The 22,060-nt window shown below is 37.8% G+C and overlaps 1 protein-coding gene across 10 annotated transcripts in view; it reads left to right on the forward strand.

The window, feature by feature from the left end:
* TNKS (tankyrase) overlaps positions 1 to 22,060 on the forward strand; it is a 221,797-nt gene that overhangs the window by 87,339 nt on the left and 112,398 nt on the right. For all 10 annotated transcript variants that reach the window (XR_008913059.1, XM_056803482.1, XM_056803484.1 and 7 more), the window contains 2 exons: positions 20,062 to 20,098; positions 20,868 to 20,943. Coding sequence is in view for 9 of the 10 variants with exons in the window: in XM_056803482.1 (XP_056659460.1) it covers positions 20,062 to 20,098; positions 20,868 to 20,943 (113 nt within the window). In the remaining variant the exon portion in view is untranslated. The remainder of the gene's footprint in view (positions 1 to 20,061; positions 20,099 to 20,867; positions 20,944 to 22,060) is intronic.

Below are 22,060 nucleotides of genomic sequence, written 5' to 3' on the forward strand. Positions count from 1 at the left end.
AGAAAAATTCATCTGAAGTATAGTGTTATATTGTTTAAGATCATCATATTTTTTGAAAGCCAGTTACTTAGTGCAAGGTTCTCTCTCAGGTGCCCTGGTCTTATTCTTAGGAAAGATAAAATTTACTTGAGGAGACCTCTCCAGGGGAGGTCTAAGATCTGGTTTAGCATCCTTTCTAATACTCCCTTCTACTTCCCTGAGTTGTATTATTTATATTTCTTAACTTACTTATAAACTTATTAGGATATTGGGATTGTTCCAGACCTGATAATCTTTTTGGTTTTTAAGCATGCAGGAGAGGTCTTGACCAGATGTTGGGGGTGGATTTACAGGCAGCAGTTGAAGTAGATCTAGGTCTCCAAGATCACTTCCAACTTTTGAGAGCCAATGAACAGCTAATATCAAAGATACGGCAGTGCCAAGATAAAGGACAATAAGGCCTAGTGAATATGGTGTTGGCCTTGGAGTAAGGAAGGCCTGAACTGAAATCCTGCATCATCTTAGGCTTAATGGATATATGGGGAAAGGAGCAAGAAGCATTGATTAAGTGCCTCCCATCTATCAGGCCCTGTGCTTAAACACTTGATACAGATATTTAATTTATTTCTTTTAACAGTCCTATGAGATAGCTGCTAGTTTTATCCCCATTTTACAAGTTGAGGAAACCTAGGCAGATAGACTAAGTGACTTGCCAGGGTCATATAGCTTAATAAATACTTATCTAAGGCAAAATTTGAACTCAGATTTTCCTGACAGGCCTAAGTGTACTGGGAGCTCTTGTCACTGCAGTTTGATCTTGGGTTTCCTTTTTTGTTTGTTCCTTGTTTGTCAAATGGGAATGATATGTCATAGGGTTGTTGTGTGAGATTCACTGGAAATACAAGAAATAAAGCATGTAGCAAACCACACAGTGCTATATAAAGCTAGCTATTCGTACAAAATGAATGGCAGAGGCACTTGGTGCTAGGGGTCTCTCCCAGAGGGTCACTTCTTGCACTGAGGGGGTTGGGGAAGAAATATGATTTGAACAAGTATAGGAATTGCTACTTTGCATTTCTTGCAAAAAACTACAATAGGAGCCTTTGCTTCCATAATGTGTTTAACACATTTGTCAAGAAAGGCAAGTGTTATTCTTACTGATGTATAACAGCCACCTACTGGTGAGAAAGAATGCCTGCAGGCTTATATTTGAGGAGGAGGGGAGGGAGAGGGAGAAGGGAGGTTTTGGTTTAAATGACTAATAAATGTCAGTTACTTGATATTACGGTATTTTAGAATTTAGCCTCCAGTCCACAACAAAGGCAGAGAAAAGAATGCACAAAGAATGGGGACTTAGCTGAGGTCATACCACTAATTGCTAAAGCTAGGATTAGAATTTATCTACTCATTTGATATGTTCGTAAGATTTCTATCAAAATTCTTAGACATAATTGAGAAAAAAAATAAAATGAAAACATTTGGAGGCAAAGATACTAGAATAAATAACCACCAAAAAAGAAAAATCTTGATGAGAAACTATTTGAGATCAAGCAAAACACACACAATACTTACATGGTACTCTCTTTTTGTCATTCATGCAGCAAATAGCCCAATGGGCATGTGTGGCCAACTCTATCTAAGATTTTTAGTACAAACCAATCTCCCTTGTATTCAAGTGCTTTTTAGGACCTAAATTCCTATTCACCTTCCATTTGTGGGACTGATTACTGATGAGTGTCATACTATCCTACCTGGATCCAATAGTAATTGTAAACAAAGTGAGTATATTGACATCATTACATGTATTCAGTCCCTACTCATAGATGTCAGATTATGTAGTTTGCTTTTGAATTACTTAAGTTAGGACCCCTGTTCTTGCCCAGTAATCACTTATGTAATTCCATATCAAGGATTTCAAGATCATGAAAAATTGCTAAACTGTGTTTTATAAAATGATGTAGAGACAGGTACACGAGTAAAATGTTTGAATTTTGAAAATTGTTAAAAGGTATTTAAAGTCATGTCTTTTCCTGGGTACGTAACTCACTTCTGAGCTTCTTTAGGACTAACAGGAGGAAGTGGCTGAGGCAGAGGGGAGGTGCAGCATGCTAGACACAGGAATGGCGCTTATAAAGCTATGGAAATAATAGGGAATGAAACAGATGGAGGCTCTCTGACTCAGCTAGGGTTTGCATTAAGAGAAGTTGATGAGCATTGGAGAGGTTAGCAAAGTTTATTGGGATAGATAAAGAAGCACTTTAAGTGCTCAAACAGAATGATTTAGATTTAATCTTAGAGGCAATAGAGAACTTTTGGAGCATGATTAGACCTGTGTTTTAAGGAAAATCCCTTTGGCATTTGGGTGCAGGACAGCTGGAAGTGGGGAGAGACTTTGAGGCCAGAAGGCCAATTTAGGAACCCTGACAGGATGCCTCTTAGAAAGGTGTTGAGGGCCTGATTTGGGGTGCTGGCTCTGTGAGTAGAGTGGAGGGATGGATGCCAGATGTATTTTGTAGGTCTGAAAACATAATGAATGGTGGGGGGAAGTAAAAGTGAAGATGACCAGCAAGTTGCAAACTGTGGTAATGGGAAGGTCTGAACTCAAATTGGGAAGTCCTGGAAAGGGATAGTTCATGGGGAGTAGAGAAAGAGATATAGTATCCAGTTTCCTAACAGGCAGTTGATGATAGGAGATTGGCACATAGAAGAGAGGTAGGGGCTGGATATTTAAATCTTGGAATCGCCTACTGCAAGATAAGAGCCATTGAGGTTACCAGATGAGAGAAGCAGGTAAAGGGGTTCTGAATAGAAATTTGGAGAATACTATCCCATTACAAAAGAAAGTTTCTTCTCCTTGGGAAAGTTATATGTTATATAGGAACCTGATATGGACCTAGAGGCATTTCGGTCAACCTGTAAGGGCAGGGACAGCATTCTTCTGTTTATTTAATGGTATATTCTGCTTCCCAAATGATCAGAAGGATCAGAATAATCAAACTAGCAGAAATCCTGTGATTATCTCAATAGATACAGAAAAAGCCATTGACAAACTATAATACCCATTCCTATTAGAAACACTAGAAAGCATAGTAATAAAAGGGCCTCTCCCTAAAATAATTAGTATTTATTTAAAACCATCAGCGAGAATCATTTGCAAGGGGGATAAGTTAGATGTCTTCCCAGTAAGATCAGGAGTGAAACAAAGGATACTCTTTATAAGCACTATTATTTAATAATGTACTTGAAATGCTAGCAGTAGCAATCAGAGAAGAAAAAGAAGTTGAAGGAATTGAAGTAGATGATAAATTATCACTCTTTGCAGATGATATGAAATAATAACTAACAAAGTTGTAGGATACAAAATACACCCATATAAATCATCAGCATTTCTACCTTTTCCCAACAAAACTCAGCAGCAAGAGTTAGAAAGAGAAACTCCATTTAAAATTACTCTAGACAGTACAAAACATTTGGGAATCTTTTTGCCAAGACAAATGCAGGAATTATATGAACACAACTACAAAACACTTTTCACACAAATAAAATTAGTTCTAAACAATTGGGAAAACATTAATTGCTCATGGGTAAACTGAGCTAGTAGAATAAAAATGACAATCCTATTTAAATTAATTTACTTATTCAGTGCCATACCAATCAAACTGCCAAAAAACTGTTTTATAGAACTAGAAAAAATAAAATTCATCTGTAAGAATAAAAAATATCAAGGGAACTAATGAAAAAAAAAGTGAAGGATGGTGGCCTAGTAGTACCAGATCTTAAACTCTATTATAAAGCAGTAATTATCAAAACAATCTGGTACTGGTTAAGAAAAAGAAGAGTGGATCAGTGGAATAGATTAGGGGTAAATGACAGCAGTCTAGAGTTTGGTAAACCCTAAGATCCCAGCTTTGGGGATAAGAACTCACTATTTGACAAAAAAAAATTCTGGGAAAATTGGAAAACAGTATGGCAAAAATTAAGTTTAGATAAATATCTCACACCCTATACCAAGATAAGGACAAAATGGGCATATGATTTAAACATAAAGAGTGTTATTATAATTAAATTAGGGGAACATAGAATAGTTTACTTGTCAGATCTTTGGAGAAGGGAAGAATTTATGACCAAACAAGAGGTAGAGAACATTACAAGATGTAAAATGAATAATTTTGATTATATTAAAACACTTTTTATACAAACAAAACCCAAAGCAACCAAGATTAGAAGGGAAGCAATAAATTGAGGGAATTTTTTTATAAGCAAATTTCTCTGATAAAGGTGTCATTTCTCAAATGTATGAAGAACTAAGTCATTTATAAGTATCCATATGAATAGACAGTTTTTAGATGAAGAAATCAAAGCTATCAACAGTTGTATGGGGGGGGGGGCGGAAGGTTCTAAATCCTCTTGATTAGAGAAATGCAAATTAAAACAATTCTGAGGTGTACCACCTCACAACTATCAGATTGGCCAATATGACAGTAAAGGAAGATTATAAATGTTGGTGGGGATGCGGCAAAATTGGGACACTAATGCATTGCTGGCGGAGTTGTGAACTACTCCAATCATATAAGAGGACAATTTGGAATTATGCCCATAGGGGGGTATAAAGAGATACATACCCTTTGATCCAGTTAATACTTCTAGGTCTGTATCTCAAAGAGATTTTTTAAAAATGGGAAAGGACTGGTTTATACAAAAATATTTATAGCTATTCCCTTTGTGGTGGCAAAGAATTGGCAAAAAATAAAGGGATATCCCTCAGTTGGGGAATGGCTTAACAAATTGTAATATATGATGGTGATGGAATACTATAAAAGGAGTGATGAACAGGATGATTTCAGAAAGAGCTGGAAAGACCTACATGAACTGATGCAGAATGAAATAAGCAGAACCAGGAAAATGCTGTATACAGTAACAGCAATATTGTGGGATGATCAAATGTTATAGATTTTCCTACTAACAGCAATACAATGATCCAGGACAATTCTAAGTGACTTATGAAAAAGAATGCTATCTACCTCCAGAGAAGGAACTGTTGGAGTAAGAATGCAGATGAAAGCGTATGATTTATCACTTGTTTATTTGGGTATATGTTTTAGGGTTTTTGTTTTATAAGATTATTCACTTTTAAAAATGAATAAAATGAATTAATATGGAAACAGGCTAATAAACATGCTGTGATAATACATGTATAACCCAGATTGAATTGCTTGCCAACTCCAGGAGAGGGGAGGTAAGAAGGGAGGGAGGCACTATGTATTATATAACTTGGGAAAACTCATGTGGAAATTTATTATTAAATTTTTTTAAATAAAAAAAACTCAAATGACTAGAAGGAAAGAAGGAAGAAAGGAAAGATTTTTAAAGTACCTGTTTGGGCCATGTGCTCTATAAATATTTCATTTGATCCTCCCAACAATACTTGAACATAAGTTCTAGTATCACTGCCATTTTACAGTTGAAGAAACTGAAGGTAGACAGGGTCACACAACTAGTAAGTGTCTTAGGGTAGGATTTGAACTCTACTCTTGTTGACATTGGGCCTAGCTCTTTATCTACTGGGCCACCTAGCTGTCTCTTTAGTACCGTAACCTCCCCATCCCATGTTTTCTTTTAAACTGTCACTTTGATGGTACACGATGTGATGGGTGAGTTGTTGCCAGTTTATTTTTTTTAAAGCCCTTACCTTCTGTCTTGGAGTCAATACTGTGTATTGGCTCCAAGGCAGAAGAGTGGTAAGGGCTAGGCAATGGGGGTCAAGTGACTTGCCCAGGGTCACAACAGCTGGGAAGTGTCTGAGGCCAGATTTGAACCTAGGACCTCCCATTTCTAGGCCTGGCTCTCAATCCACTAAGCCACCCAGCTGCCCCCTGTTGCCAGTTTAAAAAAAAAATTAAATCTTTATTTTGAACACTCATCCACAAATATTTAGCAAAAGTCAAAGAGAAATAGCTCTAAGGTCCTCTCTTCAATCCTGGCCCACAATGGCTAGAAATCTGCAAAGTTTCTGAGTCTCAACTCAGACAAGCCAGAGTAGGCAGGCAGTGTGCAAGCCTTCAGGCCCTTACCATAGAAGATAAGGCCAGGTCAGTACCCAGGAAGCCCCACCATAGCTATGGGAAATAGTACCAGCAACAGTGCCACGTTCAGGGAGCTGGTGACTAAGTCATAGCAGAGAAAAGAATGGGGTAGGAGTTGGGGGGAGGTAATCTGGGAAGCAAAGCTCCTAGGGGCTTGCAAGGAGACCTGCAGCAACATCTAGATGAGCCTGTCAGGATCACAAGGGACGGAGTCTCCTCTTTTTTTTTTTTTTTTTTAATTTTAAACATTATTTTATTTGGTCATTTCCAAACATTATTCACTGGAAACAAAGATCATTTTCTTTTCCTCCCCGCCCCCCCTCCCACCACCTTTCCCTCTCCCATAGCCCACGCGTGATTCCACTGGTTATCACATGTGTTCTTGACTCGAACCCATTTCCCTGTTGTTGGTATTTACATTAGAGTGTTCATTTAGAGTCTCTCCTCAGTCATATCCCCCGGAGTCTCCTCTTAGTTTGGGACCATTTATGAAGAAAAGAGACAGAAGAAGGGAGAGAATGAGGCCAAAATGATCATGCCAGTCAGTCAACTAGCATTTATTAAGTAAGTAGCTAGGTACCATGCTAAGAACTGGGAATCCAAAGAAAGGCAACTACCAGGAGTCTGAGCACACCCCCCCCCCCCCCCACGTATTCCAGTAAAAGATAGTAAAGGAGAGAGTCTGAGCCAAGCATAAAGCTGTCAGTTAGTGACTGAGGCTAAAGATATGAATCAATAGAAGAATACACTAGCAATATACAGCCTTGTTGAACTTCTTTTCCAATTTGAAACCATTCAGCTGTTACATGTTAGGTTCTGACTGATGCTTCTTGGCCCATATACAGGCTCCCCAGTAGAAAAGATGAACTTGGTTCATGAAGGAGGTGTTAAAAGGAAGTAAAGTGAAATTTTTAGAGTGAGGGAGGGCAGAGGCAAAGAAAAGATGAGTCATGAAGCAGAAACAGATCTTTTCCCCTTATAGGCCACTAGTGTTAAGTATACTCTTCTACTACTTCTTTCTCTGTAAGGAAGGGATAGAAAAAGGACAAGAGAGAAGGGTGGAGAGAATATACAGTTCAGTATCATAATTGTTAATTCTCTTATAAAACCAAAGAGAGTAGCAGAATGCAAAAATCCAGTTTTGAGCTGGAAGCTTCTTAATAGGACATTATATCAGGTCATTTTGTAAGTTACAAAACTGAGGCCTATCAGGATTGACTTACTAAAAGTCATTTGAGTACAGAGTTGGGGTTTGAACTTGAACCATATCATTTCAGCTCTACTGTTTTTGCTGTATCAACTGGTCTTAGCAAGTTCTTGTTCTCTTGCTTCATTCAAGATGAATGGGCCACTTTAAATTCAGGTGGTCCTAGGCATGCCTTATTTCTTGTGATGACCAGATTGCTAAACTTATGAACCAAGGGAATGCTGTCCTTGAGACACATTTGACAAACACTCACATGTTTTTCTCATGTAGTCTTGTGGGCTAAACTTTATTAAAATTGGGAAATTTGGTAGTATTTGGAAGTCTAAGCCTTAGCAGTAATCAATAATTTGACCTTATCTTGGAAAGAAATGTCTTCTAGGGGACCTATTCTTGGCCCTGAGCCATTTCACCCTTTTATTAACAGCAGAAATAAAGGGATAGGTAGGTGGAATGCTCATTAGATGTTCAAGAGACACAAAGCTGGGAAGGATAAGTAATGTATTGGAGGACAGAAATTAAATTAAAAAATTGGTAGGCTAGAACATTGGGCACGAGAGACCTCATCCCCAATATTAGCACAGTGCCTGACACATAATAGGAGCTTAATAAATGTTTATCGATTGATTGATGAAGCTAAAGTCTTTACACTTAAATTTTAAAAGTTGGCTTCACAAAATAGAAGATGAAGGAAACCAACCATGAAGCAGATGTTGGATATGCTTTCTGAAGACTGAAAGAAAGCTCACTGTGGTCCAGTATTTGTCTTTGGCAGTTGTGAAAAGGAGTATAGCTCTCTTTTGAGAGGCCTGGTGGTCAGATGGAGGTTGGTGGTGATAATTCTTCTCTTTCCTTGGTCACATCACATCTGTGCTGTTGGTCATAGTTATTGTATCACATCTCAGGAATCACTTTAATCAGCTGGAAGGTATATAGAAATGGACAGCCAGGTAGGAAAGGAGAGAGGACTGAAGGGCTCAGGCCTTTGGTGCTGCTTACAGATAATCTTAGGACTGATCTGTTTCTGTTTGAATTTGGCTCCACTGACAAATGGAGGGGGCTAACTGTTCAGGTTTGGCTTATATTTTAAGTGGTTCTAAGATCCCTTTGAATGCTGACAGTCCATGATGCCCCATCACAGACACCATCTCAGGGGGGAGCACTTGGGAAACTAGGCAGGACAACTGGCAATGGTTATCCTCTTTCCCCTCTGGCTAATTGCTATGACTCTCTAATTGTGATTCCATTGTTTGTTACAGGGGAATTAATTCCCTACATATAATATAATATAATTAAACATATATATATATGTATACATATGTATGCACATAAAAATTCCATATACAGGGAAATTATATATTTATTTAATATATTTCTATTTTATATTTAATATATAAATATATATTTTAATTCCATATGTAGGTTTTATATATATGTATATATAAAATTTCCTATATATACATTCTGTATATAAAAACAAATTCCTTCTATATTGTCTCCAAATCTTAAAATGAAATCTTGAAGGCAAAATCTCTTTTGTGTCTCCATTGTTCACTACATGGCACACAGAACTTAATAAAAAGCTTTCATATTTAAAAAAAATGTCCTCAGAGGGAGCAACTCCCCTCCAGCTTTGAGTTTTATACCCCAGTGTTTCTGAGGCCAACTGCTAGTCCTGTGACCTGGGGCTGCCTCTTAATTCCCTAGGATTTTCATTCTTCATCTGAAAAATGAAGGAATCCCCAAGAGTACTGATACTGAGCATATCAATTTATTTTTCTCTGAATTCCATAAACATTAAGTGCCTGCGTGTACCAGTGATTTGCCCTTAGGCAGTGGGGATGCAGTGACAAGGAAAATACCCCCTACCTACTCTGTTAAACATTTGACATGATGAGCAGAGCAATAGAAAAAGGGAAAGGTCTGCCCCTTCTCCCCCAAGGTTTCTACTTTGATTTTTAGGTGGAGTATGCTATGCACATGAATTTTTAATAGAAGCTCAGAACAATTACTTTTGAATGTTAGAACCACCCACAAACTGCTAGCACATTTTTGGTTTCTTGATGTAAAAACATTTGACATTCTTCCGAATGAATAACAGTTTGGTATGCCAGTTTTCAGTATAGGTATCTATATAAGTGATGCACATAGTAATGGATGGTTGCTCTGCTCTTATCTATACAAAGAAAATTACTTGCCTACCTTTCTTGCTCTTATTAAGACATTGTAGCTCCTTAATGAATCAGCCCACTGAGACCCTGGAGTTCTATGAAACACCTAAGACTGCCAAGCCTCATGTGGAACCCTCCCAGTCCTTAGGATAAGAAACTCCTATAGACCTTGAGATGTGATTATTTTCTGGAAGGCTTAATAAGGACTGTCTTCTTTTGTTTGCATTGTGGTATTTATAGTCTGTCTTTTATATCTTTTGCCTTGGATATATAAAATGTTCTCTGAAGGATGGAATGCCTCCTGACAACATGACATCCACTCCTCTGGATTCTCTTAATTCTTCACTGATTTGCTTCTTGATTTTTCCCATTTTAATTACCCCCTTAACATATCTTTGAACTCTGGCTCTGGATTGGTTGTAATATTTCAAGCACTCTGATTAGTTTTGTCATGAGGAATATTTCTATTCTTGGCTTAGTTCAAGGTGCTTTGGAAGATACAAGGATGAATAAGGTTGATGTTCTTCCCTCAACGAAGTTTGAGAAAGAATACCTATACATAGTTATAACAAATCAATATGGGTTCATTGTCTTGAGAAGGATAAACTGAATGCTTTCAGTGTTCAGAAAAGGGACTTGAGGATAGCTCAGAGGGAGCTCTCTAATGGAAAATTCCAGGGATTGGAATTTAACTCTGTACTAGTTATCATTTTTGTCAACCTTGAATGGAGGTATTAATGTCATATTTACAGCTAGAACTGGGAGGCTAACACCCTGGATGATGAGTCAGAGGGCAAAAAGATCTTGACAGGCCAAAACAGTGAGTAGGCCACACTTAAAAAGGGTCACTGCAATAGCAGTGAAGATCCTATTTTACATTTGGGTTTCAAGGCTCTTCCGAAGTATCAGAGATGACAAGGTCCACACTTAGGCAGCAACTTGTGTTTGTGGCCTCCCCTTTTTAGTAATATACAAAGTGTGGGACTTGGAGTCAGAAACACCTGAGTTCAAGTCCAGCCTTAGATATTTGGCAAGCAGAGGGACCTTAAACGACTTCACCTCCTAGTTCCCCAGACTTTTAACCCAGGAGGTATCCCATACTTCTCACTATATATAACCACATCCCAAACCCTCCAAGCTATTGCCAAGACTTTTTGTAGCACGTCCAATATGGATTGTTTTGTGGGAGGTCTGCTTGCTTCCAGTCTCTCCCCATTTCAGTTAAGGCACCAAAGTGATTTTCCTAAAACCCAGGTCTGGCTGTGTCACTTCCTACTTAATACACTTCAGTGGTTCCTGATTGCCTCCAGGAGCAAATACATAGTGCTATGTTTGGTGCTCCCTCTTAGTCTTACAGGTCTTATACCTTATTCCTCCTGCTCTTCAGTCCAGTGACTGGCCTGCTGACTGTTCCATAAACAAGGCACTCCATTTCCTGATTTCAGACATTTTTTCTGGCTACCCTTATACCCAAAATGCTCTCCATCCTTATCCATGCCTACTATCCTCCCTGGCTTCCTTTAAGTTTCAACTAAAATCCCATTTTCAAGAAGTCTTTTCCAATTCCTCATAAGTTGAGTACCTCTCTTCTGTTCTTTACTATTTATCCCGTTCAAAGCTTGCTTTGTACATTTGTTTGCTTGTTGGCTCCCTCCATTAGATTGTAAGCTCCTTGAGGTCAGGGACTGTGTTTTGTTTCTTTATTTCTCTGGTGCAGAGTGCTTGACCGATAGTAAATTCTTAAATGTTTATTGACTAACATTAAATTCTTTGCTTGTCTCATTTGCCTTAAAAATGAGATGAATAATTTCTTCTAGTACAGTGCTTAGTAGGTGCTAGATAAATGCTCAGCATTGAATTGGGATGCCCAGTAAGTAGTGTAATATGAGGTGGGGGTCAAATTTAAAAAGAAACTGATCTGTTGACTACATCTTGACTTGGAAAACCACAAGTTCATATTATTTTTGTTGCATTATTGATTTAGTTGAATTATTCACAATTACATGGTGGGCCCTATCTGGTAGGGCCTGTCTGGTCTAAGGAACTCCAAAGAACTTGGGGTGACTCAGTGGCCCTTTACCTCTCAGTGCCCTGGGTAACTCTCTTAATACTGTAAGTTACAAGGATGGTGCTAGTTTGCACTGAAGGTGAGAGTTACCACATTACATCATTCCTAGATAGGGCCAAAGTGGACTGAGACCAAGTTGTAAGTTCAGTATAGGGCAAGGTCACTGAACAATCTGAAAAGCTCATGGGATTTGGACTGAGCATCATTCCCAAACAGAGTTCAGAACAGGGAGACATCTAATAGTCCTGCTCTCCTTTGTTCTTTTCAGAGAGCAGGAATAAAATAGTCCCCATGAGTGAGTGTTTACAAAATATGAACCAATTGTATACTAAGTAATTGGGGTGGAAGATGAGAAAAGATGAAGGGCAGCTCATGAACTGGTAAAAACAAAAACAAAAACTAGGGCTTCTGAGAGGCAGAGATCAGGATCCAAGAGCAAGGATTCTAGGAATGGGAGGAAAAACTGGTACTGAGAGGTGGGAGATGCGGGGTTGTATATGATTAAGAACATACAACCAATTGACATGGACCATAAAGTATGTGAGGGAAAGTAAGATATAATAAACCTGGAAAGATAGATTGGAGTTAGGCCATGAATGATGGTATTGAATCTTAGAAGTAATACATAGGGAGCTACTGGAGTTTAGTGAGCAGAGGAATGGCATGGATGGAATGGCCTATACTATAAAATAGCATTTTGGTAGTTATTTGGAGATTGGGTTGGAAAAAGTTAGAAACTGGAGGCAGGGAATCCTGTGTTGAGATTATTTTAGTAGATCCTTGATGAGACAAATTGGGGTGGAGGGCTATGGGAGGAGGTCATGAAAGCAGAATACACTTTAAATATTAATTAATTGGATTGTCCAAAAGGCTCCTTGGATCAAAATGAAGGATGAGGTTCTACAGCTTATTTGCTTACTAACTAATGGTATCTTTATTGGTTGTGGAGGTACTTATTGTATGTATATGTGTGATGAAAAGATGATGATGCCTTCAAAAAAAAGGTAAATTTTGGAGAAGCAAGGATTTGAGTAAAAGATAATTTCATGTTTCAGATAGTTTGAGTTTGAGGTGACTGTCAGGTGTATAAAAGTCCAAGAATTATCTTTATGATATAACTGGCAGCCAGTGATGCTTGACTTTAGATGCAAGGTTTGGCTATGCAGATAGGGAAGCCATCTGCATAGTGATGACCTCTTTAACCTATGGATGCTGATGAGGTCACCAAGAAACTGTGTAGAGGGAGGTGATAGCCTTGGGGACCCCCAAAATTAGGGGGTGTGATATGAATGATGAGCCAACTGAAGAGAGGCCAGACAAGTATGTAGAATAGTTGAGAGACTTGGGTTATGAAAACCCAGTGTTAAGGAGAAGAGTATCTACCACAGGGGTCCTTAATATTGTTTGTGTCCTAGACTTTTTTGTCAGTGTACTGTAGCCTGTGGACTCTTCAGAAGAATGTTTTTAAATACCAAAAATGAAATACATGGTACAAAGGAAGCTAATGATCTATCTAATCTGACTAACCCTGAATAAGAAATCTTACTCTACAATGCTGGGTGCTATGCTGTCCAGTAGGTCAAGAAGGATCATAATTAAGAAAAAGACATCTAAATTTGAAGTTAATAGATCATTGGTGGCTTTGGAGAGTTGAGATTGGAAGTCATATTGCAAAGGGTTATGGAGTTAAGGAGAAGGAAGATCACCTTTTCAATGGAGTTTGTGAAAGGGAGGAGAAAGAGGAGATCTTAAAAGGATTTTTGGATCAAGGAAGAGAACAGTGGGGAAATGTTAGGTATATCTAGGGAGCAGGAAAGGAGTCAATAGAAGGGTTAAGATTTCCTCTAGTCAAAGCCCTAATTTTAATGCTTTTTTTGGAGGTCATATAGATAAGAATGCATAGAACCCAGATACTGCCTAATCCAAAGGATTTTCTTTTATGCCACATTGAATCTAAAAATTGTAACTTTTAGATGATGCAATTTATCCAGTATTTTAAAGCAGTCTGTTAACATTATTTTATAGGACTTGGGAATCAGTGTGCCTGAACAATGCACTGATTTATTCAGTCCTTCAGCATAGTACTAATCTAGTACTAGGAGAACAGAAAGTTCTATCAGCTAGGATGATTGAAAATTCTTGGGTTAAAAGAACTATGGGGAGATGGGAGACTTAATTAGCATGGCTCAGAATAAGTTGCACTACAGATACAGGAAGATATAGCTGGGGTCTTGGCTGATGTTATTGAATTGCTTCATTCCTCATTTTCCCTTTTTTTTTAAAGGTGTGTGTGTGTGTGTGCGCGCGCGCGTACATGTGTAGTAGATAGACTCAGAAATGAAGATGATGTAAAAATAATACTTGATTTTTCTTAGGAAAATAAAGAAAAGAAAAGGAGATATTAATGTTACATGTGAATGTGGTAGGGGTGATCCAGAATTGGGTTTGGTAAGGCAGGCGTGTAATTAGGACAAAAAAAGGACCAAGGAATTCAAGAGCAGAGTATGGAACTGAATTGGGTAACTATAGGGCCAGTATGGGCAAGGGAGGAAAGTTAAGGCAGAACAGGTATGATTACTGATGGAAGGAAGAGGGTGAGATCTTGGGGAGGAAAGAGAATAAGCCATTGGAAGAGGTGGAGTGTTGGGCGCTAGTCCATTTTTTTTTTCAAAGATAGTTTACTTTCCTAATTACTATAACAACAATTTTCAACATACATTCTTCAAAATTTTAAGATCCATATTGTTTCCCTCTTCTCAGAGATGGGCAGCAATTTGATATGGATTATACATATATTATCATATAAAATAGTCTTCCAGATTGATCATTGTTGTAAAAGAATACACATATAAAACCAAAACCCCAAAGCAAACCTCTAAATAAATGAATGTGAGGAAAGGTTTGCTTGGATCTGCATCTGATTCCCAATAGTTCTTTCTCTGGAGGTGGGTGACATTTTTTTGTCATAAGTCTTTCAGAATTGGCCCAGATCTTTGTATTGCTGTAGCTAAGTCTTGCATAATTGATCATTCTACAATATTGCTGTTACTGTACACTCTTTTTCTGGTTCTGTTTATTTCACTCTGCATCAGTTTATGTAGATCTTTTGAGCTTTTTCTGAAATCAAAAGATGGAAAAATTCTTTAAAAAAAAATTTTTTTTTAACCCTTACCTTCTGTCCTGGAGTCAATACTGTGTATTGGCTCCAAGGCAGAAGAGTGGTAAGGGCTAGGCAATGGGGGTCAAGTGACTTGCCCAGGGTCACACAGCTGGGAAGTGTCTGAGGCCAGATTTGAACCTAGGACCTCCCTCTCTAGGCCTGGCTCTCAATCCACTGAGCTACCCAGCTTCCCCCTTGGAAAAATTCTAAGATAAAGGGAAGTTGATTTTATTTCAGAGGGCATAGTGCAGAACTGAAGTGGGATATGGAAAAGGTGGATTTCACCATACAATATTGATTCTAAGAAGGAAGCCAAGAGTTTTTTTTTTTTTTTTAAAGTGTAATCCTGAGTTACCTGTTCTTGTTGGGGGCCGTGTTCCCCTTTGACAGTAATGCAGAGTGTGAGATACCAAGTTGTTTTGACTTGGCATATCTTTTTATTAGTATTCTGGTATAATCTTTATATGGTTGTTACTAATTTTGAGAACTGTTTGTTCATGTCCTTTTACTTATCCATGGAGAAATGGGTCTTGCTTTTATTTATTTGTGTCCTGATAAATTGACAGCATTTACCTATTGGTCTCTCTGGTTTTCTACATCTGTTTAACTGTTGCTTAGTTTCTTCAATCATTCTCTCTCTCTTGCTTCTTTGTGTGAGCATACATCAGGATTTCCTGGGCCTCTTTTTCTTCTAGTGATTTCATCAACTTCCATGGTTTAATTTCTCCTCATCAAATAGGACAGGGACTAGATAATCATTTTCAATGTTAGAAGGGCCTACCTGGATAAGGAAAGCTGCTTCTACCAATGCAGGCCAGCAGCTGAGGCTTACAACCCTAGAGTATTGCCTAGAGCAAGGAGAAGTTAAGTGATTTACTTCAAGGACACAGAGCCACTAATCTCTGTCAGAGATTCTCCTCTGTTCTAGGGCTGACTATTGGCTGTATTATAATAACTATGTAGAGAGCAGCTCAGTCAAGAAGGAAGAGGGTTGGTTAAGAAAAAACCATTTGATTTGGCAGTTAGATCATCAGGAACTTTGGAGAATACACAGTTTGAATGGAATAATGAAGGTGGAAGCTAGATTGTAGTGGATTGTGTGAGAAGTGATGAAGGAAGAGAAAGCAGAGGCAGTGGAAGTTGTTTTTAAGACTCTGACTTACTGGGAGGAGAGTGAGAGAGAAATGGTAGCTAGGGATGGTAGCTTCCCTCTCTTGAGAGAGCTAAGCTATAATAACTAGTGTTTATATAACTATTATATATATATATATATATATATATATGCTTTATATAGAATTTTAAGCTCTGTAAAGCATAGTATAAAGATTGTCTCATTTGATTTTTCCTATCCATCCTGGAAGGTGGGCACTATTATTATCCGCATTTTACAAATTTGGAGACAGGCCCAAGGAGGTTAATTAACTTGTCCAGGATAACAAAAACTAGTTAGTGCCTGAGGGTATATTTGAACTCAGATCTTTAAGTCTTCAGTCCCAGAGCTCTAGCTGCTATGCCACAATATTCCCCTAATAATTATTCAGGTCACTCTTTGTTTAGTGTTCAAAACCTTCACTTTCCCTTACTTTCCTCAAATCCTCATATCCAATGAGTTTCCAAAGTTCTATTGATTCTACTTCCACAGCATCACAGATCTTCTTTTTTCTCAATCACAAGACCACCACACTAATCCTAGCTCTGATCACTTCTTGCCTGGACTGTTTCCCCTAACTGGTTTTCCTGACTCCTTTCTCTAAGCTGTTCTCTACCTAGCTGCAAAATTCTCATTCTTATATCACAAGTCTGACCACATCACTCCCCTGCTTAAAAAAGCTTCATTGACTCCCAAATGTACATTGGGTCAAATAAAGTCTCTGGTCTTCATTTTTAGGGACCAGGATCACATTACCTTTCCTGACTCCTCTTAAAGACATTTCTCTCTCCCCCTCCACCTCTCTCACTTGTTCTTTGTGTTTCTTCTCAGTCTTCCTTGAATTTTTGCACTGACTGCTCTTCTATTCCTAGAATGCTTTCCCACCTCACTTCCTTGACTGCCCAGCTTAGGTGCCTTGCTGCCCTGTTGTCCCCTAATGCTCCTGGAATTTTCCTTCAACTTCTGCCTCTTACCCCCAAACCTACCATTATCTGGCTTTCCTTTTGCATACATTTTATATTCACTTCTCTATGAAAGTGCTCATGCAGAAGAATGTAAACCCTTTGAAGACAAGGACTGTTGGATTTTTGTGTCCCTGGCCTACATAAGAAATACTTGTGGAATTGAGCAACAGACATCCTGTCACCTCTATCTTCTCATCTATTTGAGCAATTAAAGCAGTTCAAACTTTGGAGAGTAATCATAGCAATTTGTAATCTTTTTTTTTTTGGCTACTTGTTCAATTTTTTGTCCCACTTACTTTCCTCTAATCAAATAAAAATATTTTAAGCCATTTATTTTCACCATTCCTGAATGCTATTATCTTGACTGTAATTGCCTAGTTTCCTCCCTGGCTGATCTATTGCAAGTCTTTATCTGGGTGTTATTACAGAATATAAATGCTCCACAGAGCATCATAGTTGTAGCCAGAATATTTTCAGATCCCTAGCAAACAGGAAAAAGCTGGAGGTTGAATGATTAAAATAAGTTGCTCAGATTTGTTGTCAGAGTGTGTGAGAGGCTTTGAACTCATTATGCTCCTGGTTCCTGAGATGTGATGTGTGAAAACTAGTCCTTGCTGTTTATAGATGGGGGTCCTTGGGCACCAGACAGTGGATGTTGGAATGTATTGCAGAGATGCTGATGAAAAAAACAGAGCCCATAAGGCTGTGATCAAAGAATCATTTTAACACCTGTGTTGAAATCTCGTGCATGTATGCAATTCTGAGTTTTTCTTTAGAAGCTTGAGTTTTTTGCTTGCTGATTTAAAAACAACAGCTGTATAATTTGCAAAACTGTTCTACAATGGTGACTAGATTGATATTTTATGATGGATGCTTTGGTGAGAGCCTCTAGATGGGATTTATTGTATGAATTAGGGGATCCAGCATTCAAGATGATGCCAATATCCATAAATATCCATGATTTTTCCCTCCTTTTTATTCTTTGGGACTCATTTCCTATGTAGTGACATCATTAGTAGTTTACAGTACAAAACATGTTCAGCTCAGAGGGACTTTTAAATTTTTTACTGTAAACCAAACACAGAAGCCTACATCACAGAAGTGTATATACACCATGTTGTTTATCACTTATAAGTATTTATAATTTTACCGAATTTATATTGGCATTTTTGCACTCTGGCAATTAAGAAGATGGGGTTAGCAGTTTTCCGCTAGCATTTGTCAGCTGAAACATTCAACTCTCTTAAACAGATTTAGGTTATAGGTTTCAAATCAGACCTGATTTTCTCATTAAAGTTGTCTGGTTTTCAGGATGAACCTTTTAATTTATTCAGTTTATTGCACTGGACTTGGCAATAAGAGTACGGGAGTTCATATTCTGACATCTTAACACATGTACTTTTGCCAGCTGATGCCCCTATATGGGACCTCAGGCTCCTCATCTATAAAATAATGAAATGAACTGAATCAGGCATTTAGCATATGGACCCCTTCTCAGACTGATGGGTTTAAATGAATTAAATACAATACATAGTTTCATTTAAAAACAAAAACAAAAACCACCAATTCTATTGAAATAGAATTCTTTCCCCATCCAAATTCAAGGACCTCTTAAAGCCGGTCTATAGACATGAGTCAGGATTACCTGAACTAGTTGATTTCAGTTATAGATGTTGTGATCATGCATTTGTATCTTCAAAACTGAGCAGCTCTGATTCTGTAGTCAACTAGTTGCTAGACTTGAAACATGTTGAGGGGATTTGAAGAGAGCAGCTAGTCTGTCCATGAAATCTCTCTAATCTGTTTTGGTCCAAGGTCATTGTTGAACCTGCACCTGTCTGGGCATACTACACCAGATTGTAAATTTTGAACACACACTTATTTAAATGACTTTAGAAGCTACTCTTCAAAAAATACAGAAGCTTGTGGTTAGAGTTTCATAGTCTTAAACTAATCTTGTCTTGTGGCAATACAAACACAGGTACAAACAGATGTCTGGCTAGTGATTGATGGGATTTGACCACATGGGTGGGGCATACATTTGCTTGTTGCCCCAGAACAAAACTCCAGGAGCAAGTCTTTAGATAGTTATCCATTTTGAACAAAATAACTTTTATTGATGAATTTGATATTTTAAGAATAAAATAACCTTTCCTTTTGCTGACTTTTTCTTTTATAAATTCGATTTTTAAAATGCTTCCACATACTGTCTTCTTGGAGGTCATTTTTGCTTTAATGATGTAAAAAACTGAGGCAATATATTAATGCTGAGTCACAGGCTAGCCCTTCTCATTTCTCAAGTGATTACATTTTAAAAACCTTTGTCCTTCACTTGACATAACAAAAGAAATCTGGTGGATCGAATTTTGCTCCTGAGGTGCTGAAATTATTATGGTGTATCCAGAAATCCATTCTTCTTTATAATGAAAAAAATCACTAGACCGCATTCTTCCAACTGGAAGGCGCCTGCTCAGGTGACAGAACACCCTGCCTTTCTTTGGGTTGGGTTTGTTAAAGGATCCCCCATGCCCTCTCCCAGATTGTGTGAGGTTCTTATTTAGAACTCTGAAAGGGAAGAGGGACACATGATGCCTTAAACCAGAGCATTTCCTATGTTTGCTGGTGTTGGGGGAGCTCTACCTTGTAAAAGGCTCGCCCCATTCTGTGCATTTTTCTCTGGATTTTTCTGCCACAGACCCAGCTTCTCTATGGAGGCAAAGACTTCTCTGTGCTTCTGCTATTTGCTTAGGGGCTCTGAAGCCCCTAGCGTGGCCAGTTACAGAGTAACCACATTAAACAAACTTTCTTTGTCCTTCCAAATAAATTGGGGGGGGGGAAGGGCGGGGGTGTTTGGAAGAAGGTTGTAATTTGTCCCTTTAAAGAGCCGCACTGTTTGGCTTTTCCCTGGTCCACGAGTCTAGTGTGACAGTCTGAATAGAGTGGGGGAGGGGACATTGTCTTGCACTGGCCTGCTGTTAGCAGAGGGGAATGTGTTTCTGGATCCAAGATTGCACATTCATTGGTTGTCTGAAGCAAACCATTTCATGGGAGGATTGGACAAGAAGCTGCGTCAATTTGCTGCCGGTCTCCAAGGCACTGGTGATGCTGCCTGCTTCACAAGCTGGCTCACGTCACAGCTCCATCACCCAGCGGGGTGTGGACTCTCTCTGTCTCTCTTTTTTCCCGTTCTTCCTCTGTTTAATTCTGTATTTGTTGCCTGCTGCATTTCTTCATCTGTCTTCTGCCAAATGCTAACAGCATGATATTTTGCAATCATCTAGGTGAATACAAGAAGGACGAACTCCTAGAAGCTGCTAGGTGAGTGATTCCATTCGATTTAAGTCAGTACAATGCATTTGAAAGGAAAAATGGGGTGGGGGAACTGTATCAATTTTATGTTATCACTGTCTTGATTTAACCATATGAGATGTAGACTTTGTTATAAATGGGAAAGAATGGTTAATGAAATTATCCTTCAATATGGTGTTGGTTAGAAGCATTATTAATTAGATTGGCTTATAAGGTGCCAGGAAGCCCTATGCCTCTTAGTTGCCTACATTTTTTTAGAACCTAATGGCATATTAAGAATGTTTCTGTCAATTACTGTGTCTTAAAAGCTTTATTTTTCAAGATATTTTCCTCTGAGATTTTGCCAAGCAAAGCCTATTTAATATGTAATATAGCAAATATTCATAGCTAGAAAAAATCTTATTCTTCTTTTGTTCTTGAGCTTTTAAAATTGAACCACTAGTTTTTTTTCTTTTTGTAGTATTTTATTTATCTTTCCAGCTCTAATGCTATTGGTCACATGATAACAGCATGAAGTTCATTTTGATCATCAAGAAAATGGCTTTGTGTAGCTCTGTGACGGAGGTGTCCAGAGCCCGAGGCTCTAGGACATCCTGGAATAGGAGGAATAAGGGATTATTTGGAAAAATACTGACAACTCTGGAAAATACCAATAATTTAGATCCATGTGGAAGAAATGATAGTGACTAGAAATGATTTATTTTGTAGTATGGAGAATACCAGTACATGGCCATATAAAACTAATTTTTTTAATGGATTGGCTGATTTCCTTTTCTAGGAGTGGTAATGAAGAGAAACTGATGGCTTTACTGACTCCTCTAAATGTGAATTGCCATGCAAGTGATGGACGCAAGGTAAGTTGAGGAAAATAGAAGATTTTGTTCATTTAAAAGAAATTATAACAAAAAATATTAAATTATTAATAATTATTTTTTTAAAAAGATAAATTCAATCTGGATCAAAATTTGGCATCTTTTTACCACAACATCAAATGCTATAAATATTATTGACAGTCATGACAGATTTTTAGAGCTCTTGGAATGTGGATTTCAAGTAATTCTTTCCTTTGACATATCAAGCATAAAGAACTATTTCTTATCTAGAACCTCTAGGTTTGTTAGTTCTGAAATCTGCAGGGCTCTTTTCCACATGTCCTGATGGAAACTGAGAAGAGACATGTTTATTTATCATAGTTTACTCATTGTTAAAGTTTTTTTTAAGCCATTTTAAAACTAATTTGAGGTGGAAGTAGAGTGTTTTATGAGGTTAATAATTTGATTTTTCAAGTTGAGGGGATATTTTTTTTTTGAGACATACATATTTTCCCTGTTTTTACATATTCTAGTTTTCTTTGGCTAAGAAGTGTTCCTATGTTGAATTAAAAAACAAAATGAATCTACATTAGAGAGTGGGAGGGGGGGTTAAATTCATTAGAAGTGCTAATTATAATGTTGAAGTAATACAGATAATGTATAATTGGCTGCCGCCTAAACTGCCACTTTAATGTATTTTGTGATATTTTATTCCTTCGTTTGGAATTGGCATTGACAAAGTTTCTGTGGGGATTTACACAGTAGATATTGAGAGCATGGTGTCCTGGGCTGTCTGGATTTCACAGATAACTGAAACTTGTACTTTAGAGGCTAAAAGAAATATTTTTCATTGTTAAACTTTTAAGTATTTTAAAAGAAATACTTTTTGCTTTTTGAAGAAAATCATGTGTCTTTCCTGTGAAATTAGTTAATTTGTGAAATTATGCTAATAACTTTTTTAGGTAACATTAAATAACATTCACTTTAAATGATAAGCTATTATTTAAAGAAGGGAATCCTCTTGATTTTAAATGCTTTGGGTATTAACATTTTAGTTAATTTTTCTTTATCCCTTTCAACCAGTTTTTATGAAAGTATGACCGTGGGGGTGTGTCTAAGCAAGCCTTCAGAGAGCCATCTCAGACATTATCATATACTT

This window comes from Monodelphis domestica, chromosome 6 (genome assembly GCF_027887165.1).
Source record: "Monodelphis domestica isolate mMonDom1 chromosome 6, mMonDom1.pri, whole genome shotgun sequence".
Taxonomy (NCBI): domain Eukaryota; kingdom Metazoa; phylum Chordata; class Mammalia; order Didelphimorphia; family Didelphidae; genus Monodelphis; species Monodelphis domestica.